The sequence below is a fragment of the Dermacentor variabilis genome, chromosome 8, assembly GCF_050947875.1.
Source record: "Dermacentor variabilis isolate Ectoservices chromosome 8, ASM5094787v1, whole genome shotgun sequence".
Classification (NCBI taxonomy): Eukaryota; Metazoa; Arthropoda; class Arachnida; order Ixodida; family Ixodidae; genus Dermacentor; species Dermacentor variabilis.
Window position 1 is genome coordinate 171,646,266 of NC_134575.1, and position 21,766 is coordinate 171,668,031.

The 21,766-nt window shown below is 46.0% G+C and overlaps 1 protein-coding gene across 1 annotated transcript in view; it reads right to left on the reverse strand.

The window, feature by feature from the left end:
- Nucleotides 1-21,766, reverse strand: part of LOC142590723 (uncharacterized) — a 91,592-nt gene that overhangs the window by 44,994 nt on the left and 24,832 nt on the right. The window contains exon 4 of the mRNA XM_075703153.1: nt 3,687-3,849. Coding sequence (XP_075559268.1) covers nt 3,687-3,849 — 163 coding nt within the window. The remainder of the gene's footprint in view (nt 1-3,686; nt 3,850-21,766) is intronic.

Below are 21,766 nucleotides of genomic sequence, written 5' to 3' on the forward strand. Positions count from 1 at the left end.
GCGTAGGCGTTTTATTAACTGTGCAATATTTTCAACACTTCCTTGCTTGCCATTTCATGTGGCATATCTTTTCTGGTCACAAGTTTGTGCAGCGAATCTATTTGCATGATCGACTCCGCGCCTGTCGGACCGTTCACTTGCACTTGATGCTGAGTCTTTTACATGTATCCATAAACTGCAGATATTCACGTCAGATCCCTGCGAGCATTTTCAAAATTCAATTATTTTAGACAACAGGCACATATGCAATACTGACATAATCTCAAATACCACTAAGCAGCTGGGACACATTTTTGTTGACCATACTCGCAGGTAAAATAAGTGGATCATGTGGACAGCTCCAGCTCATTTTCCTTAAATCAGTGTGTACAAGGGGTATGCAAAAATAATTTTTTTCTCGCGCACCGATTATTTTGCTGTATAAGCAATAGAACCCATCACGTTAGTGTAACATATCTTGTACATCACACTAATATGTGCTTTAATTTACCAAGTGAGATGAGTTGCTTTTATGGCTCATTCAGTCAAATCACGCTGCAAGCTGCATTCAGCAATCTTCAATTGGATTTTGCAAATGTGTAATGAAACATGTTTCCCTTTTATGCAGATATGCAATGGCAAGCCTTTCCGTGTGTTCCAAAGGTAAAATTTAAGCTCTAAATTAAAGAAGACATTTCTAGTCAGAAACAAGCAAAAATGGTGAATGCAGAGTATCCAAGGTACAGCCCAAGGTACAGAAATTATGAGAAGTGTTGAATGATTTTAAGGAAAGAATGCTATTTCAAAATGCAAAACTCTTTAGTGGAGGTCAAGCAAGTCACTATAGGCAGAATACTCTGCAAAATTGTGCGAGTTAGGGGATGTCAAACAATGGGTCAGGAAATGCATTGCTTTTCTGCAAAACAAAAGCTGGTTGTCATTACATGAGTCACTTTCGCATCATGACACTGCTGCTTGATAAATTCAGAAATAAACCAAAAAACAAGACACGCAAAAATAAAAAAACAATTTAATGATGCTCTATCCACACTAGGATAAATAAAAACAAACACATCAAATCTAATGTGGACATATTATACGCTTGTGAAACACTAAAGGAAAAATTCAGTTTCAAGCTATGGCACTTGCCGCATAGATGTGGGGGGCCTTGCACTAATAGTGATAGTTACCACTGCATTTAGAAATTGAAAGCATTCATGCAGACAAGGATGATTCTTTATATTTTTGGCTACCACTTCAAATGCCTCCACCAAGTGTTACAATGCTGCACGCAGCCATACTAAGGATCTCACAGCAACACCTGCTGGTAAAAAGCAGAAGCAGTCAAAGTGCTGGTGTGTTCTGGACACTATGTTTGACTAACTTTTAGGCAAGAAGAGTGCAAGAAGCAGACATAACAACTGCATCTATTTCCATAACTCCCCATTTGAATGGCCTTTTCTTTTCGCTTGCATAATGCCTACCCCTAGCCACAGCAGCTCCCTCATACAGACTCCGCAAGCCAAGAGGCCATGGAGGCAAATGCAGGTAAGAGGCAAGAAGCAATAGCACTGGTATCGACATTCATCTAATTTATTTCTTTTTCTTTCGTTTAGGCAGCCAGCACACCTCGAGCAGCCACCTTGACTGCGGATGTGTCACCCTAGTCGCCAAGGAAACATTTGAGGGAAAGCGACAAGCAATGTGATCAGCCACTTCTCCATGTAAACGATACTCTTTCTCTCGGATGACTCCTACGCCTCGCCAGGCCAGCACACTTGTGCACAAAGATGCCGCGGAGGCAAATGCAGGTCAGAGGCAAGAAGCAGTGGTACTGGTGTCGACATTCACCCAATTTCTTTTTCTTACACTGAGGCAGCCAGCGCACCTCAAACAGCCACCTTGACTGCGGGTGTGTCAGTAGATTCCTGTTGTACATATGCTCATAATATACTTCAGTAAACTTGAACTTGATAATAAACTTGAAGGCAAATGGGACGTTGATGCATTGTTCTTTTGAACATTTATTGTACACATACAATATATGTTATACTTTGCAGTGCTACAGAGCGTATTTTGAAGCTTCCCCCTATATTTTGCCCCGTTAATTACGTATGTGTTGTGTGGCCCTCAATGCAGTTCATGTTGTAGCAGCTGCTTTGTCTGTGTATCGCACATTGGCTTAAGCTCTTGATATCCATACTTCTCTCACATATACAAAATAAAGTTCCATGTAGTCCTCAGTGTTACAACAAAAAATGAAAGTAAACAATCCGATCGTGGAATTGTATTTATTACAGTGATTCCCATGACAGTTACTGACAAGTTGACAAGTTTAACTGGTCAATCCGTCCACAGCCTCCTCTATTTTTTCAAAAATAAAGAAGGCTGTGATCCGTCATGGCAAGGAATTGTATGTATACATTTAAAAAAAAGGGGGTATGTGTGTGTGTTTGTAGTGGGGGGTATAGGATTAGGGCGGTACGAAAAAATGTACCAACACCGTCCTCTAGTCCCATTCCGTTAAGGTACCGTAACAAAGCGTATTATGCATAAAGTTCATACAACCAACTCTGATATCACTACACACGCCAGGCGACGCGAGCTACATCTGCCATGACGCATTCGCGACTGCACCGGACGCCCTCCATATTATTCTCGTTAATCGTGCTCACTGCACCGAGGCAAAAGAAAGATCATGGGCGCAGGCGCCTTTAAAGTATCTCGACCTTGCGAGGCACTGTTGCGCGTGCCAGGGGAGCTGTCCGTGCGAACACTCCCTGGCACACACCTGCCTCGGCGGCCCCAACCTACGTACCGTTCTGCTTCGAGCTTTGATCCCCCCATTGTCCCTTGGGTGCCCTGGAGTTCCTGCGCCGCCTGCTTTATTACAATCTCAGGTGCTCTCCTGAGACTTCCGTTTGTCGGTTACATGTGCCCTACAGCTGGATCAGTACTTATAATAATAAAGAAACCCGATCTATCGTCGCGACGATAGATCGCGAAAGCGGCTTTTGCAACATACCGCGCCCGTGCGAAGAGAATTACGGAACGCCAACGAGGAATCTGACCACAGCTTCGAGCTCGTAACCTCGTCGAGTGACACTCCCGCAACAGGCGTGACCGCTGAAAACCGCATACCGCCGGAAACTTCAACAGGATCATCCCTCGGTTGCATAACTGCCACCTGTACTGTCAACATGGACCACACCTACACCGTCCCGCAACATAGAATAAAGAACCAACTTATAAAGCCCAAACACACGGCTGCACCCACACATCATGACACTACAAGCGAGACGTCATGCTGCTACGCTGCTACGGTTGCCGGATTAAAACTGACTACTGTCACCAAGTCTAGCAAGCGTCTCAGGAGCTAGCAACCTCGGCGCGTAGCAACATGGCGCCGCTCTTGCGGTTCGTGATTTCAATGCATGGGCCCTATGGGTAGCTTGTCCTCTAGAGTCGGTATAGTAACTCTATGCGGCATATGGCTGCCTGCGCAGGGCATACGGCGCTACGAGCCGAAATTGCTCGCTGGCTGGCGTAGTAAAGCTTTCACTTTAAAATATTATGACGACACATGAGGATGGGTTTACCAAGCACAATGCGATCGCCAAGGCATAGCATCAAAACGGCGACTCGGAGCTCAGCAGCAACACTGCAAAGCCCCAGTGGTGAGTGTTTGTGAGTAATTCAAGCCGTACCTAGCAATGCTTGCTCGACGACGCTGAATGATTTCTCCCGGCACGCAGGCTGCTCTCCGGAATGTGTCTTCTCGTCACTCCCGCCGCCGGGACGCTGCTGGGCGGGGCCGCCGCTGTTTCCAGGCTGGCCATGCTGCTGACCGGCGCGATTGGATGATGGACGCTGCGTAGAAGACGGCACAGCTCAATGCCAGTCTACGTCTCTGCCATGTGGCTAATATTTTGACGCTGCTATAGAGTCCTCGAAACCGAGCCTTCGGCCGATAGCCAATAGATCCATCCGCTAATCGTAAAGCGCCCGCGAAGTTTGGTTTGAATCCGTAATTAGTCACTCGCCACTGCTGTGCCAAGAGAACACCTCCACTACCTGTACGTATACGTACTACTCACGACACATTGCTCATTTCGTGCCCGCGTACCTTGGTATTAACAATTGTCAACAAGGACTCCTCTAAGCGGGTCAAGGCAGGCACGAAGCGCTGGCTTGCAGCTTGCAAGGTAAGAGTACAATATGTATTTCACATACAGTAACAACTTGAAAAGAACGCTATAACTATTATTTTACTGCTTTAGCAACGAAAAAATACCCTTGATTAATTTTTCAAACTGACTATGTTGAAGGGGCCCTTCACTATAGCCTCAACACTATATTGAATGGTAACAGCGGCCGATCACAACAGGTGTAATAGCCGACTTTCCCGTCTGGCTGTATGGCGCCGCTGAAAAGCGTCGAGTTCGCCGTTGGGCGGTCCTGGGTGCGAATCGCGTCGTGGGCACTTTTTATGCCGACGGCAATTATATTGAAACTCCAGGCGTATTTCTGCCCTGCGCGTCGCCGTTACCGTGATGTTCTGTATGAAGTCCAAAGGTGATAAGGTCGTAGACATGCGCCGTATGCTGCGCGATCAAGTGAAAGCGTGCGACATTGACCCGACGATGGTGGCTTAATCTCGTGGGCGCGAGGAATGAAAGCGAGGAGGAAGCGTCTTCCGTTCCGCGCAAGGCATAGGGGGGAGGGAAGGTGGCGCTCTACTCCGGCGGCAGCGGCATGCGGGGCGGCTACGCCGTACGCCGCTCGGGCTTTATCTTCAAATTGATCTGCGATAACCTCAAAGTCTAGGTGCACCGAAGACTAACAGCTTGGCGCGCGCTCTATTCTCGCCGCTATGTTAGCGTTGAAGCGAGAGGCAGCACGAAGGTCAATTCGCTCGCTGCTGCCGCGCTTTCTCCCTCCAGCGTTGTGACAGCGATGTGTGCGGTCATCCAGTAAGATATGCTGATGTTTGATTGGGCATGTGTGACACCATGGTTGGTAATTTAGTTAGTAAGCGAATGTTTACAAATTTATACGGCCGATAAAACTATCTGTCCTTCTTGTAGCTGTCTGCTAATTTACTTCGCAATCGATTATTCACCATTCGGGTGAAATTGCGAGTTTTAAGTTGCTGCATAATTTTATTTTTTCATTTCACTTCTGCCATACTTGTTTTGTTCTCCTATGCTTCACCACCAAGCCTGACACGGAGAGTTCCTAATTAAGGGAACGAAGCGGCCCGTTGCGTAGCACTGCAGAGGGTGTGCTTGTGCAGATGGCTATTTATTTTATCTTATGTTCAACTGCCATTGTTTCTTGCATTTGCTGTACTCCAGTCCTGCAATAGCCCTGAATAGGGCTGCAGTATTTGAATACAAATAAATAAATACCACTTTAGCAGCCGCAGACGAATGACTAATGACGCGTTCTTACGTTGTTACTGTGCGCCCCAGTGAGCCTTCCCCATTAACTGACTAGCAAAACTCCGTGCGCATAACATGTGATGGAACAGAGCAACTGTACAGTGATAGGGTCCATCAAAATATATTTTTCAGCTTGATCAAAACTAGAGATAGCAATGATTTGGCTGAATTCAATAAATTGAAAAAAACTCCTTAAACAAAACCCTACATAATAAAAATGAATCTATTTGAAAGACCAAGAAGCCGTACTGATATTCTATGCCAGGAAATTAATCGTTTACAACGTTCGTGCCTTAGCCAAACTAAGGAATTAGAGCTCGTAATGCATAACAAAATATTTAGGGGTGAAGACCTCGCAAATAGTTTTAACAAATATTTCGGTACTTTTGTCTCAAGTAGAACACCAGCTGCAAATAAGCACTCTATATTGCAAAATATGGGCGCACCAAGTGTTTGAAATCTGCGTTTCTCGACCCAACCACTCTCCAGGAAGTGTATTCAACTTTTAGGGGTCTTAAGAACACCAAAGGGCGCGATATTGATGACCTAGGCCAATTAAATACGTGCTAGACGTTTTAGTACCTACATTTACTTTTCTATTTACGTTGTGCCTGTCCACAGGAGTTCTTCCTGAGAAAATGCAGCACGCTTAAGCTGGCGTGTTTCACAAATCATGCAATAAGAATAATTTTTCAAACTACTGACCAATCGCTATATTGACTGTTACTTCAATATGGTTGGAAAAGTTATCAGCAAGCAAATCATGTCTTTCTGCGACAGGCATTATCTGTTCTCGGCTGAACAATTCGGTTTTCGACAAGGTTTATCAACTGAACAGGCCTTATAAGCACAAAAAGAAGTAATTTTAGATCGTTATGAATAAAAAATGCTGACATTACGTATTTATATGGATCTTTTAAAGGCGTTTGATAAATTACTCCATGCAACTCTGTTTACTAAACTAGAGCACTACGCATTCCGTAGTGTTGACCTAATCTAATCAAATATTACCTAAAATACATAGAACAGTGCGTAAGCATGAAAGATAGAAGTTCCTCCTTATAAGAAACGAGTATTGGCGGTCCACATGGCAGTGTATTTGGCCTCGTGTTATTCAACATCTACTTAAACCACACAGTACAAATGCATTGGTGTAGGGCGAATTCCCTGGTTATCAATGCTGCAAAAACAAATGGTGTCCTATTCAAACCAATTCGTAAAATAAATTATCATTGCTTAGAAATTTACCTCGGTGATAACAATATTGAGATAGGAAAAGATGTTAAAATATCGGGAGTTACTTTCAGGAAAGATTTGAACTGAGATTCCCCTGTGCACGACGTTGCCAACAAAGTTGCCAAGGCATATGATGTATTCTCAAGATTTCGAGTTGCAGTCACATGTAAAAACAAATTGCTCATTTATAACGCCACTTTTTCATCCCATTTCAATTATTGTGGTCCTGTCTGGGGAAGCACCACTCATAAGAGCAAATTAAAAATGCTCATGCTACAAAAAGGGCAATCTAACATATCGCAGTTGTCGCACATGATGCTCGTACATCTAACTTTTTCAAAATATTTAATGTACTTCAAATAGAACAGCTCTGCAATTTTAACCGCTTCGTTAAACACAAGCATGGTCTTAAAATAAAAGCAACCACTTTGTCCCACTATACCAACAAACAAAATCACCTGAAACACTTTATAACATTAGGGAAAGAGACACACCCTACATACCTTTTTCACGAACAGGCTGCAGTTTAAAAATCTACAGTACAATATGCCCAATTTCTTAGTTTTTAAACAGCGAGGGTATTACCGCTGATAGAGAAAAGGAAAAAATGCAAAAAATATTTAGTTAGAAACCCCATGTAGCACTGCTGAATGTACTCAATAATTTCAGCGAAGATTTTTTGTTGTTTTTTTATATGTACGTGTTTTTGTTCAATCAGTGCCATATCTTTTTTAAATATGTGCTATTATATTTCTTTCACTGTTTCTTAATTTCACTATTTACTAATTTTATATTTTACGTACGTGTATTTCATTTCACGGTTTGCTGGCAAACTGCTCTAAAATATCAAGGTCAGGAATCCCATCAAGCTCCTATTTTAAACAGCTATTATTTCTTTGCCTTGCATCTTTTTCACTGTTTTATTTCATTTGTTTTTGTGTAACCACTATCATTGTGTATGAATATTCGATAATTGTATTTGAGCTTATCACTGTGCGAAAGAGAATACTCATTAAACAGAAAGTGAAAATACTGTACTGATTATTAGACGAGCCCCCTCACCATTGTGAATGCCTTTATACCTTCCTGGAATATTGTGCCGCGATTCCAGAGTAATAGAAAGGATAATGGCACTAGCTTAAACGTAACACAATAGAAAACAAATATTACGATAACGCAAGCACGTGTTAATTTTCAGGTTTCCTTCCTTTTAATACTGCTGTCCGATTTCTTTTCGCACTGCTTAAAATTCTTTACTCTGCTTTTAAATATCTGCGGTAACTAATAACGGTATTGTTTTCTTTGCACTTAGCGTGCGAAGAGTACTCGCCATTTAGAACGACATGAGACGATACCGACGATTCCAGCAGAACACTTCTTGCAAATTTGGGACCTTGTAACGTAAAATTATTCCAATATGTTCTTATTCTGATCTCCTGACGTCAAACTTCCGTAACTACCGATGCAAGCATCGGGCGGTCATCCGCAGGGTTGTCTGAAGAGACCAATCAAATGCTCTGCTCATTTATAGGAAACTACTTTGGTTTAAAAAGCAATAACATTTCCTACACTGAGCGGCTTGTGTTGTCTAATTGGCTGACAAGAGGCGAGGAGCACGCTCAACTGGAGAGGGATCCGATGGGGACGCGCCAGCGCCCTGAAAATGGATAGCCGTATGAAGAGGGTTGTGCCGGAGTCTGCGATTGGTCCGATTTCCCTTACTTAGCTTGAGGTGGCTGGTCGAAAATCGCGGCGGTGTACCACGGAAGGTTAATAATGCCACTAAAATGGATCCTCAGCAAAGAAGAGTTGGCAGAGCGAGGTCGTATACGTGCCGAAAGTGCTCCAAAACGTTACGCGGTCACGCAAAAAGTTTATTGTACGCAATTAAACCCATGCTCTCCGGTAGGTGCGAGTAGCCAGTGCCTGAGCAATTGGCGGCAACCATCTTTTATTCCTTTCGGAACGGGGAAGCCTGTGGCTATGCACAAAAATATTCAGTTTTGTTCGGCACATTAATGAATCTTCAACGCGTACACGTCACTTTGACGCGGAGAGTTTCCGCGGTTTTGTGACATCGCGTAAAAAGCAGGTGATGTGGGCGCAGCCCTAAATCTTTTGACCAATAGCCGAGGTTTATTGCGAAAGGCGTCGAATAAGAAATTACTATTTTTCTTTCGTTCAGTCAATTATGCATCATCAGTGTGTAACATCATATCAGATGGGTAGCCATCGCGGATTTCGTGACGTCGTGTGACAGTCAGGCCACGTGAGGGTGGTCCAAAAGTTTTCGACCTATCGCGGTCGGGTGATTGCGGAATCGGAATAGAAAAGTTTGGAACAGCTTTACGTTATAGCGCCTTAGAATTGCTGAACTGTTCCTCTGTAGCAGCTCTACCTGGTAGCACTCGGGAAAGTACAAAAACCAAAGCATTCCTGTCTTGAAAAGCACTCAAACCGTCTGGCTGGTTATCTGGAGGTTGTTCGACGTTGGTTATTGACGCTCGTGAAGGCACGACATTTCAGGCGTCCTTGAAAGGTCTTTTTCATAAAAACGAGGCTGGTTGACAACATTTCTTCGCTGCAGTGAACTGCTCTCTGTAGGAAATATCTCTTTAATATATTTTGACATGCGTTCAAGAAAACCTGCAAGGCAATGTAAATGATAAAGCATCAATGCTTAACACTCACAAACCGCGCACCTGATGTATGTGCATCGAAATCTGAAATTGGCATTCGCTTCCAGAGCACAAGAACTCAGTAATTCGTCAGGATGAGTTTACGGTATCTTTTTGCCTCCACATGTGTCTCCGTTTAAGGTCAATTATGAAGTGCGAAGATTGACTGCACTCGAGCTTCGCTGCAATACCTTGCTTCGTGATATTTTTCTGAGCGCATCTGAAAGCCAGACGTCGCAAACCTGGCGTGAAGGAGAAAGGCTGGCTCCACCAATACCACTGTTTAAAATTAACCCACACTGGCTTCAAGAAACAATGCTGACAAACAGACCAATGCTCTCCAGGAGCAATTTGAGAGCAGTGGGCAAGAAATTGCCAGTTTCGCCTGAAGCGCGGAGCATCCACAGCGATAAAAATCTTACGCACTCGAGCTGACTGGTCGCTAATTTATCAGTAGAAGGATAGAAATGTATGGACGTAGGATCCGTGGCAGCTATCGCTTCGAAACGGTGCCCTGGAAGCAGCTGCCCGGAGTCACACATCAACACCGAGGCGATGCAAAGTGCTCCAGCACGGGCTCCCCGCTGAGGCTTGTTTATTGACGAGTTAGTGGCGCCGCCTTCAGCTGAATGAGCGGCCCCAAACGCATGTCGCGTCGGAGACCCGACCACAGCTGCATGCAGCTCTGACAGTCGTTTAACCCCGCTGCATCTGGTTTTGATACTCGGTGCCGGAAACAATGATTTTAGTTTTCACCGATCTGCAATAAATAAAATGGAGAGAGTCACAGAGACAGTGCAAACGACGCAACAACGACGGTGCGTCGAGCTGACGACAGCTTGTCAGCTCACAAGCTCGGTTAAGCCAATGGGCGGTTGGAGCTGCAGGATAAGGTGACAATAGCGCCGCCACAATTTCAGCGTTTTACAGCGGTGCTGTTTGTCTACCCTCAAATACATTTTTCAATGTTCGTGCCTCAACATTCCTCAGAGCAAACAAGTAAGGCATGTGCTGACACCTGGCGTACCAAGACGAAAGCTAGAGAAACAACGAATACACAATTTCATAAAATAATTCTTATGGAGGGAACTCTGGCGCTAGTTTCTACTAAAGTAAAACCCCTTAAACTTCGTAAAGTAGAGCCACACTTTGAAGAATGCCGCCCCTGCTCGCGCGCTCTGGCCGAGGTAGACGCCGCGTCAGTATTGGCCTATAGCATCACGTGGTTCCTCGCGCCGTGCTTCAGCGCCATTTTCGCTCGAGAAGACTCTACGGAGCGGCGAGGAGCGCATGTTGGCGCCGTTGCTACGCTCTAGCGGCGTAGGCGGCGCTACGGTCGAGGAGGAAGCGTGAAAGAGGAGAAACGAGGAGGAGTGAAGGCGGAGGAGGAGAGTGTCGCTACATTACGAAGTTTAAGGGGCTTTACTAAAGCCCCTTGATAATTTGAAAGTACCACGAGTTCTTGGAACTCTGCCGCTGGCGCGCGACCTCCTGGCCTCCTCCTTGCTCCTTGCGCGTCCCTTCAGCGAGAAGCGGTAGCGGCCGTTTTTCCCCACGAAGATTGGTCTCCCTGCTGCAGCCCTTGAAAACACGCGGATCTTGCGTTTTGCTTGTGTTTTTGTTTTCTGTTCGCGCCATTTTTCTTCTCAGCACGGCTGGCTCGCCGCTATTGCTCGGCGTAGCGAACTTTGTATGCTGTGCTTCCTGCTCTCTATGCTAGCGCTATGCCATGCTGCTGCGCATAAAACTGCTGCTATAAATCTGAACATGGTTATGTAATTTTTATTACACCACAGGGAAAGCGTGACGGTTTGCGCAGGAAGCACTGGCTGCATAAAATTGGCCCAAAGAACAGTGTTGTTTGCGAGGTGAGGCATCTTTCTTATTGCTCGGTGTCAAAGCATCCCCTTATGCTGCACTTTTTTTTATTCTTTCGGCCAGCTCGCCAGCGTTCTTGCTGCGGCAATTTGTATGTCCTCGGTGTGCTTAATATTCTGCTGGGACTCCACGTCGCACGTCGCCAACTGTTTTTACTCAGTCGAAAATGACGCACCATATATTCTGCTTTCCGCTGTAAACGTTTATGCGCAATGGTACAGCGTCTGGATGGCACTTTTCGCGATTGCTAGTATCCGTTGCCTGCTTTACAGAAAATTGAAATAGTGGCTTGTAGAGAAGCTAGTATTTTCAGCTTACGACGACGTGTCTGTCAGTCATACAATCAATTCAGGACCTGAAAAGATTGGTGACGAGTATACCCGTCGTATTGGAGTCGATGAGCGCCAGCTAGTCCACATTCCGCTTCTTTTTAGTTTTAGGGCAAAATCCTTTACATCTCTGTTTTAACGTGACGTCGTAAACAGAAAATATCACGTGACCCAGGAAGGCCAGAAGTGACCCAAAGCATATTCATGGGTGTATAAGACAAGAATCATTAGCCAAGTTAATTAATGATCAATTAGTGATGCAACCATGGTGAACTATGGAGGATTAGGGTTGATTAGGGAGTATTATATTGGACTAGAGTGTATTAAGGAGGATTAAGGTGGATTATTGTGCATGAACAAGGACTAAGGCGTATTAGGGAGGATTAGGGTAGATTAAGGTCGATTAGGATGTGTTAAGGTGAATTAGGTTTAATGAAGGAGTATTAGGAACGATCATGGTTCATTAAGGAGGACTAAAGTGAATTACAGTGGACTTTACAGTGATTTAGCGTTCGCGTCTCTGAGGCGATACCTAAGGACACCTTGGATTTTCGGAATTCGCTCTAGACATCCACGCATGCATGAATGGGGGATGATTATTATTTTGTTTTCTGACGGATACAGGCAATGTGCAAGGTGTGTTTGCACAATCGCGCACGCCTTGCTGTTGCTATCGACATCTAGGCGGAGGCCGGGAATCTTCGCTTTAATAACGAATGTTTTAAAACAACCTTTCTGCGGTTTTGTTGTGTGGGGAGACTTTTTCCATTGATTTAACACGAGCCGGAACCATCGCGTCAATGTGCTTTGATTACGAAGTCTCAGCAATCAATCATAGTTGTGGTCATGACGTAATATAGCAGAGAATATTCTGCAAATAATTGCGTTCAGCACTTTCAGTTTCCGCTTAAGTTTATTGATGCGATTGAAATGTTTTACATAAAAAGTAACTCTAGGAGGTCCCATAGTCAAAGAATGAGGAGGGACCTCCAAGTGCAACGTATTTGCAGTGCAGTGAAAGGCATTTCACCCTAACTAACCTTCACTCTCTTTCATCGACCTTACTCCTCCTCCTCAATCCACCATAATCCTCCTTTATCCACCTTAACCCATACTAGCGCACAATCCTCCTTATTGCACATTCGTCCACCCTAATCCACCTTAATCTACCCTAATGTACCTTAATCCATTTCAGTACAATCACTAATCATTCACTAATACACTTTGCTAATCAGTAATCATTCCTTATACACGGCTTGACATGCTTTGGTTTGATTGCGGCCTTCCTTGGGCCACGTGATATTTTCTACGCCTCACAACGCGACCTTGTAAACGATAAGAGCCTATAAGAGGCACAGAGTAAAGTACCTCATTATGAGGCCGAGAAAAATTCTCTGGAGTATAGAACTCGCCTCAAAGATCTTTTTACATCAGTATACCCCATTCATATGGCTTTAACAAAAAAAATCGACTTCCTCATAAACGTTCACCTCGGCATTATCGATGCTGTTATCAGCATTTCTCAAAATTTTCAAAACCAATGGGACGCGCAACTGGCCCAAAATAACGCGCCTCCATAGACTGCTGCGGCCAGTCCGCGGTAGCCCAGGTGAAAAAGCGTGCCGTGCGCAGAGCACTGTTACGGTTGGCGCGTAGCACCCCGGGCAAAAAGGATGTTCGACCACCATGCCTCATCAATACAAAGCGTGATTTCCCAATCTGTAGTGGTTGTCTCGAGTAGTTACCGGTCTGGCAGGTGCCCCGCAATACTTACAGGCCTCTTCGTGTGTGTGCATGCCTAAGGGAAACGAAGAATGGATTCCTAATTTGGTATGGTTGTCACGAGTGGTTGCCGTTCTGTCTGGCACCCCGCAGCGCTTACAGGCCCCTTCTCGTGTTTGCGACTTTAGAAGAACCCTTTCCATGAACCGTCAACCTCTATAGGAGAACTTCCGCGAACCAATGTCGCCTAGAAGAATGGATCAGTCGCCTATCCACAGTCAGCCGCCCATCCACGACCGGGCGCCCTTTCCGCGAATCAACGTTCGCGGAAGGAATAAAAATAGGATAAATAGGAACGGATCTAAGAAAGGATAAGCGCCTACGATCCCGGAACTGCGGGTTGATACCTGCGGTGGCGGGCCCGTCCAGGCTCACCTGAGAATGCGGGAGCAGCCGCAAAGCAAAAACGGGGACGTGCAACCTCGCCCAGGAGAGAAGGAACAGCCGAAAGCACCGATGGGGACTGAGTGCATGTCACGTGATGTTGACGTGAGCAAGATCCCGCCTACGACTTTAGTGGGCCTACTTAAAGGGCCCCGCCATGTACTTTTTCACTTCATTCTCTTCTCATCTTTCACCAACCATTGAATAAACCGTGCAAGAAATCGCCTCGTCCTTGCCTAGCCGCCATAGTTTACCGGACGCCTGCAGCCCGCCGACAACGCCATTCTACCCAACAGTAACGTCGGTCGAAGTTGAAAAAACAGGCGTCGTAACAACTGGTCGGCAGCGGTGAGGTACGCTACCCTGGAGAACGCTACAGTACGCAGCCGCCGCGAGAGGAGAATCGAGGAGGAATGCGCCGCGGGCAGGAGCGTCTGGCTATTTTCAAATTGTCAAGGAACTTTAGTGTCTGCGAGAGCTGCAATCGGGGCGATTCAGCATGCATGGGAATAATGAGAAGTACATGAATCTGCCTAAACTTTGGCCATCTGACTTTTAAGGTCTCCTCAACATTGTGAACTCTTCATTTTCCACAAAGTCCTGTGTACTAAAAAATTAAGGAAATGTTACACGTTCGTAAAACGTTAAGGCTCTCGCCAAACTTTTTGACACGATTAAGATGCGTTTATGAAGAGCTGTGGCAACTGTGCAATCAGGCTTTCGCCTGCACGTCTTGCAAAGGTGCGACACTTCCTCATTTTTCTTTCTGCCACCTCCGCCGAAGGTCCATCTATCAGAGTGCAAGACAGAACTAACCGAAATCGCTGCACCTACTGGTAGTCAGTCAGTGCCGTCAGCACCTTCGCAGAGGCAGAGTCAGCATGGGAGCGCATGCATGACGAGCTGCATCGGAGCCAGCTGTGAAAGACGACAACGAACGCGTGGTTTGTGACACGAGCGCGCCTCTGTGACGTGTGCGGCCTCGCACGCACTAGGCACGCTTTTAGTGAGACAGAACCATGGAGCAGCCGTGGCTTCAGGGTGCTTGTCTGGCACGCCGGAGGCCCGAGTTTGGAGGCCTACCCACACCGGAATGTGCCAAATTTTGATTTCAAAGCTGCTAATTTACTGCGTGATGTGTCAAACCGAGAATTTATTGTCGTGTTTTTACTCTCTGCGGCGTCGGTTATTTTCATTCACGGCGCAGTTCCCGCAAGGCCACCGCGAACATAAGCACTTAAGATTTTCGCCTTAATATTTATATGTACATTTTTCTTTATTATTCACCTTCAGGATTCGAACACAGGACCTCCAGGACAGAGGACCGACATTGAAGCAACTACATCCCGAATACATGCATCGACAGGCGGCATAGAACTCCCTCATGAATTTCTTGCAGGCAAGCGAGCATCTTGAGAGACTTGGCACGTCTCAATTTGGACACCTCTACAGGTTAAGCCGCTATAAGTAGAGAATGCGCATGTTCGCAGAGTATTGAACAGTTGTGGGAGGGAAAGCCCTTAATTAATTCAGCATTTACACTCAGTGGTGCGCTTTGTCTTTAGGTTAAAGCTCCGCTGGTAGCCCACACTCACAAGGTGGAATGGCTGCGATTTTTTTATCGTCATCCGCGCTTGCGAAGGAGTTTTGAGATTGAAAGCTCAGAAGTAAATGTCATGAAACCAAACACCGACAGCTCATGACTTTTATGTTAAATATTGACGCGTGTACTTGTTTATCTTTTCCGGGTGACCGCTTGCCACCGCCTAACAAATGTTTTCGCACAGCGCAGGACGCGCCTGCATGTATTGGAAGTTTCTGAAATGTTATCGATGGTTCTATCCGCTGTCAGTCACCGAACCTTGTGTAATCTGATTGCATGTATGCGCGACGCGAATAGTGTAGAACTAACTTTGTGGAAGACACGCGGGTCCCAGCGATTACTCTGTAACATTCGACGACTGATGTACAAAAACCGACGCGCTTGACATTTTCATCAGCCTGGTTACGCCCACTGCAGGGCAAAGGCCTCTCCCATACTTCTCCAACAACCCCGGTCATGTACTAATTGTGGCCATGTCGTCCCTGCAAACATCTTAATCTCACCCGCCCACGTAACTTTCTGCCGCCCCCTGCTACGCTTCCCTTCCTTTGGAATCCAGTCCGTAATCTTTAATGACCATCAGTTATCTTTCCTCCTCATTACATGTCCTGCCCATGCCCATTTCTTTTTCTTGATTTCAACTAAGATGTCATTAACTCGCGTTTGTCCCCTCACCCAATCTGCTCTTTTCTTATCCCTTAACGTTACACCCATCATTCTTCTTTCCATAGCTCGTTGCGTCGTTCACAATTTGAGTAGAACCCTTTTCGTAAGCCTCCGGGTTTCTGCACCATGAGTGAGTACTGGTAAGACACAGCTATTATACACTTTTCTCTTGAGGGATAATGGCAACCTGTTGTTCATGATCTGAAAATGCCTGCCAAACGCACCCCAGCCCATTATTATTATTCTGATTAATTCCGTCTCATGATCCGGATCCGCCGTCACTACCTGCCCTAAGTCGATGTATTCCCTTACCACTTCCAGTACCTCGCTACCTATTGTAAATTGCTGTTCTCTTCCGAGACTGTTAAATATTACTTTAGTTTTCTGTAGATTAATTTTTACACCCACTCTTCTGCTTTGCCTCTCCAGGTCAGTGAGCATGCATTGCAATTGGTCCACTGAGTTATTAAGCAAGGCAATATCATACGCGAATCGCAAGTTACTAAGGTATTCTCCATTAACTTTTATCCCCAATTCTTCCCAATCCAGGTCTCTGAATACCTCCTGTAAACACGCTGTGAATATCATGGGAGAGATCATATCTCCCAGCCTGACGCCCTTCTTTATTGGGATTTTGTTGCTTTCTTTATGGAGGACTACGTTGGCTGTGAAGCCGCTATGGATATCTTTCGGTATTTTTACATACGGCTCGTCTACACCCTGATTCCGTAATGCCTCCATGACTGCTGAGGTTTCGACAGAATCATACGCTTTCTTGTAATCAATGAAAGCTATATATAAGCGCTCGACCCGCTGATCAGAATTTCGCCGATCGCCGAGTGTGTTCGCCGCTGTCGCCGTTCTTTGAATGTAGCCTGCTTTTCAGGGCACAAATTCGCCCAATAATGTAAAACGCTACTTTCGGTAATCACAGTTTTGCTGCCTTTTTCACAGTCACTACAACGTGACATCTGACGGAGGTTCAAGTGCGTTCATGTAACGAACGCTCTCGCAAAGGCTCGATCCAGGCTCGAAACCCGAAGACAACACCAACGTCACCATGGACCAGCGAGCAAGCCGTAGGCAGCAAAGATTGCGACCGGAACACCGACCTCTTCCCGAGAAGACCAGAGGGATCAAGCCCAAGTCAGAAACCCCAATGGCTGCCCCAGCGTCCCCCATTCTGCTGCAACAACCTCGAGACCAACCAACCTTTCATAGATCATTGTCTAAAGAGCCAGAAACCTGGCTCGAGACATATGAAACTTATGACTTAAACATATGACTTTCAACACCTGGGGTTCCGACGACAAGCTGCGGCATGTATACTTCGCCTTAGAGGACGCCGCCAGAACGTGGACTGAGAACCGGGAGTCGACCTTGAGAACATGGGACCTGTTCCGTAGCGGCTTCCTGCGCACCTTTATGAGCATCGTGCACAAGGAAAGGGCCGCAGCTATGTTGGACACCCGACTGCACATACCTAACGAGGACGTTGCCATTTTTACGGAAGAAATGAGCCATCTGCTCCGCCACGCCGACCCGGATATGCCCGAGGAGAAGAAAGTCCGCCTACTCATGCGTGGTGCGAAGGAAGAAGTTTTCGGCGCAATGATACGAAGCCTACCGAAGACAGTAGAAGAGTTCCTTCGCGCGGCTACCAGCATCGAGAAGATACTGGGACTGCGGAACCGCCAATTCAACCGCCGCGCTAGCCCAGCAAACTACGCCGAAGTTCAGTCATTGGCCACCGACGACCTACGCGAGTCTATTAGAGCGATCGTGCGAGAGGAAATTCACAGGATGTTCCCAAGATCCCAGGCTCAGGTTGAGTCAATCGCGGAAGTCGTGAGAGAAGCGCGCCGTCACATTCCGCACCCGCGCCAAAGCACTGTTAAAACGGAGTTCCGCCGTCCGCCGCCACCGCCAGCTCGCCCACCCGGCGTCCAGCGAAGCTACCCAAGGAAGACAGACGTCTGGCGCGTTCCTAACCGCCGCCCGCTCTGTTACCACTGCGGAGAAGCGGTTCACGTCTACGCCGATGCCCATACCGGGAGATGGCACTGTGAGGGTTCGCCATTAACGCGCCGCGACCACAGATTGGCGACCGAGCTCGGGATATCGCCGACTACCTCGCCGCCACTCAGTGGAGGCATCGACGACTATACCGTTCGCCGTCACGAGGCAGCTACCTGTTACCGCAGCACCGACCATACACTGGCCCCAGGGCCGGTCTGCTAGCCCATATCCAGAAAACTAAAAGCAGCAACCGATGGAGATGCGGTTGCTATTCGTCGAACTGACGAAGATTCTCAGCCGCCGACGAGGACGCCGAAGAGACTATCTTGGCGACATAACAATGAAACGCCGCCGTCCCGACGAAGTCTAGAAACAAAGAATACGCCCACGAAAGACGACCTGACGAAGTCCCCTTCCAGCCACAGGTCAGCGCGACGCAGCCGTGATCCGACGCCAAGTCCTAACTGTAACGCAAGGCAAAGAACCACCGACGTCGACGTGCTTCTCGACGGCCACGCAGTCGCCGCCTTAATGAACACAGGGGCCGATTACTCTACAATGAGCGGACACATCGCCGCCCAGTTGAAAGTTAAAACTGCATGGGAGGGCCCTCAAATTCGAACCGCTGGAGCACACCTCATTACGCCGACTGGAATCTGCACTGCAAGAATTACCGTTCATAACCGGACTTACTCTGCCACCTTCATTATCCTCCAGCAGTGTACACGAGACGTCATTCTCGGTATGGACTTCCTGAACCAACACAGCACAATCATCAACCTGAAGTCGAAATCGAGAACGCTGTCGGAAGATCAAGCGATACCGCAGGAGAGCTCTCGTAGTCACCACGCCTTGAGTGCGCTCGAAGATCAAGTGTGCATCCCGCCGCGCTCCAGCATTATTTCCGTCGGCACCAAAACACCCGCTCACGTAGAAGGCGTCATCGAGGGCGACCAACATCCACTGCCCGACGGTGAAATTTGCGTCTTAAGAGGTATCGCTCGACTACACGGAGGGAAAGCTGAAGTGATGCTAACCAACTTCAGCCAAGAGTTCAAGCATATCAGCAAGGGCACGACAATCGCGTACATTGAAGAAATTGTGGAAACCAACAATGCATTTGTCCTCTCGGATTCTGCCCCATCTGCCCCGACGACCTCAGTTCCAGAACCAGACTTGGACGTAAATCCAAGTCTCCCCATGTGTAAGCAGCAACAGCTCAGAAGTCTTCTCCGGTGATACAAAGACTGCTTTTGGACGTCATCGAGGATTCGACAAACAACACACTCTAAGAAGAGTTTACACCCTTTGGAGTGCCCCTTCTTCCACACAACAATAATCGCCATCTGCCTTGATGCGTTTCCTTTCTTTAACGCGGGGAGCCCGGTACTTTCCAGTAACGAACGGCATGCGCGTTATCAGCACGATAGTATTCCCGACAGGAAAGTAGCGGGCGCGGAGCTTTAAAGAAAGGAAACGCATCATGGCAGATGACGGTTATCGTTGTGTGGCAGAAGCGGCACGCCAAAGGGTGTAAACTGTTCTTAGAGTGCAGTTGCAAAACATCGCATCAAAGCCGAAGACTACGCTCGACCACTCCGCCAGCGCCCTTACCGAGTTTCAGCGCGAGAACATGAAGCTATAAGAGAACAAGTCGACGAAATGCTGCACGACGACATCACCCAGCTGTCGAAAAGCCCGTGGGAAGAATTCATTTTGGATAATTTTGATAAAGGCCTTCTTACTCTAGGCATTTTTATATACTTTAGCAAGGCCTTTGACTGTATTAACCACGACCTTCTGTTACATAAAATGAATCGTTATGGTATTCGTGGCATCGCTTTGGACCTGATTAGGTCATATCTGCGTCATAGATGCCAATTTGTGCAAATTAATAACATTTCATCCCAAGTTAAACCAGTTTATATTGGCGTTCCGCAGGGTAGCATTTTAGGCCCTCTTCTTTTTAATATCTTTATTAATGATATTGTTAATGTAGATTTCGCCACCAAGTTTATTTTATATGCTGATGATGCAACCGCGTTGTTTTCCTCAAATAATGCTATAACACTGCTTACAATTGCGAATTGTGTGCTTAAGAAATTATATACTTGGTCTCTCGAAAATGGGTTGAAAATCAACACAGAAAAAACTAAAGCAATTTTATTTCAAGCCAAGAATAAGAATGGTCTCCTGAAGGATGACATTATACTTGGCTCTTCAAAAATCATGCTCGTGATTTCCATTAAAACCTTAGGTGTTTTCTTTGATCATGACATGTCGTAGAACTGTCATACTAATTTTTTAACAAACAAGCTTTCTCAAGTTTCAGGCCTTCTTTTTACTATTAAACAGATTCCACAGAAGGTAAAACTTCTGCTCTATAACTCTTTATTTGTTTGTCACCTAAATTACGGCTGCCTGGTTTGGGGCACAACATCTGCCACTAACATTAATCGTATCTTTCGTCTACAAAAAAGAGCCCTTCGTGTTGTGTGCAAAGTGCCATTTGACTTTCCAACTAATTCATTATTTAAAGACTTAAAGATACTTAAAGCTCCTGATCTCTTGAATTTTCGCTTAGCGTTAACATATGGTAAGGAATGCCAGAAAAACATTAACCACGTCAGGTCTATAGCCAACTTGACACGAAATAGAAGCTATTATGCTACAAGATTTCCGGAATATTGGTTTGTGCCATACCCACGTACCAACTACGCGAAACAAAAGCTCTCATATACTTTACCGCATTTATTAAATAAGTTAATGAACGATGGTATTGATGTCTTTTCTTGCAGTAAAAACAAGTTAATAAATTACTTTGGTGCCTATTAGCCTTTAATGTCTGTATAAGTAGGCTTCTTTTTATTGAGTTATGTATTTTTTCTATTGCTATCTGCTGTATGTACACTTGTATGAGAACGTTTACTGTTTTTTTTGTTTTTTTTTTGTTGTTGTTTTTTTGCCATGTGTTTGTTTACTGCTGCTGCTGTCACGAGAAGGATTAAGGACTAGTCAAGTTGCTCTTTTGTAACTTTTTTCCTTATATCCTCCATAAACTTGCATATTTATGGAAATACATTCATTCATTCATTCAATCTCCTGTAGTCCTGGTGAAGAAAAAGGACGGAACCCTACGCTTCTGTGTCGATTATTGTCGACTGAACAAGATTACGAGGAAGGACGTATACCCCCTTCCACGGATAGACGACGCATTGGATCGGCTCTGCAACGCTAAATACTTCTCGTCGATGGACCTCAAGTCTGGCTACTGGCAAATAGAAGTCGACTAGAGAGATCGCGAAAAGACCACCTTCATCACGCCAGACGGCCTCTACGAGTTCAAGGTCATGCTATTCAGTCTGTGCTAGGCGCCTGCAATGTTTCAGCGCGTCATGGACACGGTGTTAGCAGGATTGAAGTAGCAGACATGTCTTGTTTACTTGGATGACGTCGTTGTCTTCGCCGGAAATTTGAACGATCACCATAGGCGGCTTGCGACAGTATTAGAGGCCATAAAGTCATCAAGGCTCACTCTGAGGCCGGAAAAGTGTCGCTTCGCTTACGACGAGCTTCTATTCCTAGGCCACATCATGAGCAAATCTGGAGTACGCCCCGACCCGCAGAAGACAGCTGCCATCGCAAAGTTCCCGAAGCCCATCGACAAGAAGGCAGTGCGTAGATTCCTTGGCATGTGTGCCTACTAAAGGCACTTTGTCGAGGACTTTTCACGCATCGCTGGGCTGCTGACACATGTAACCAAATGTG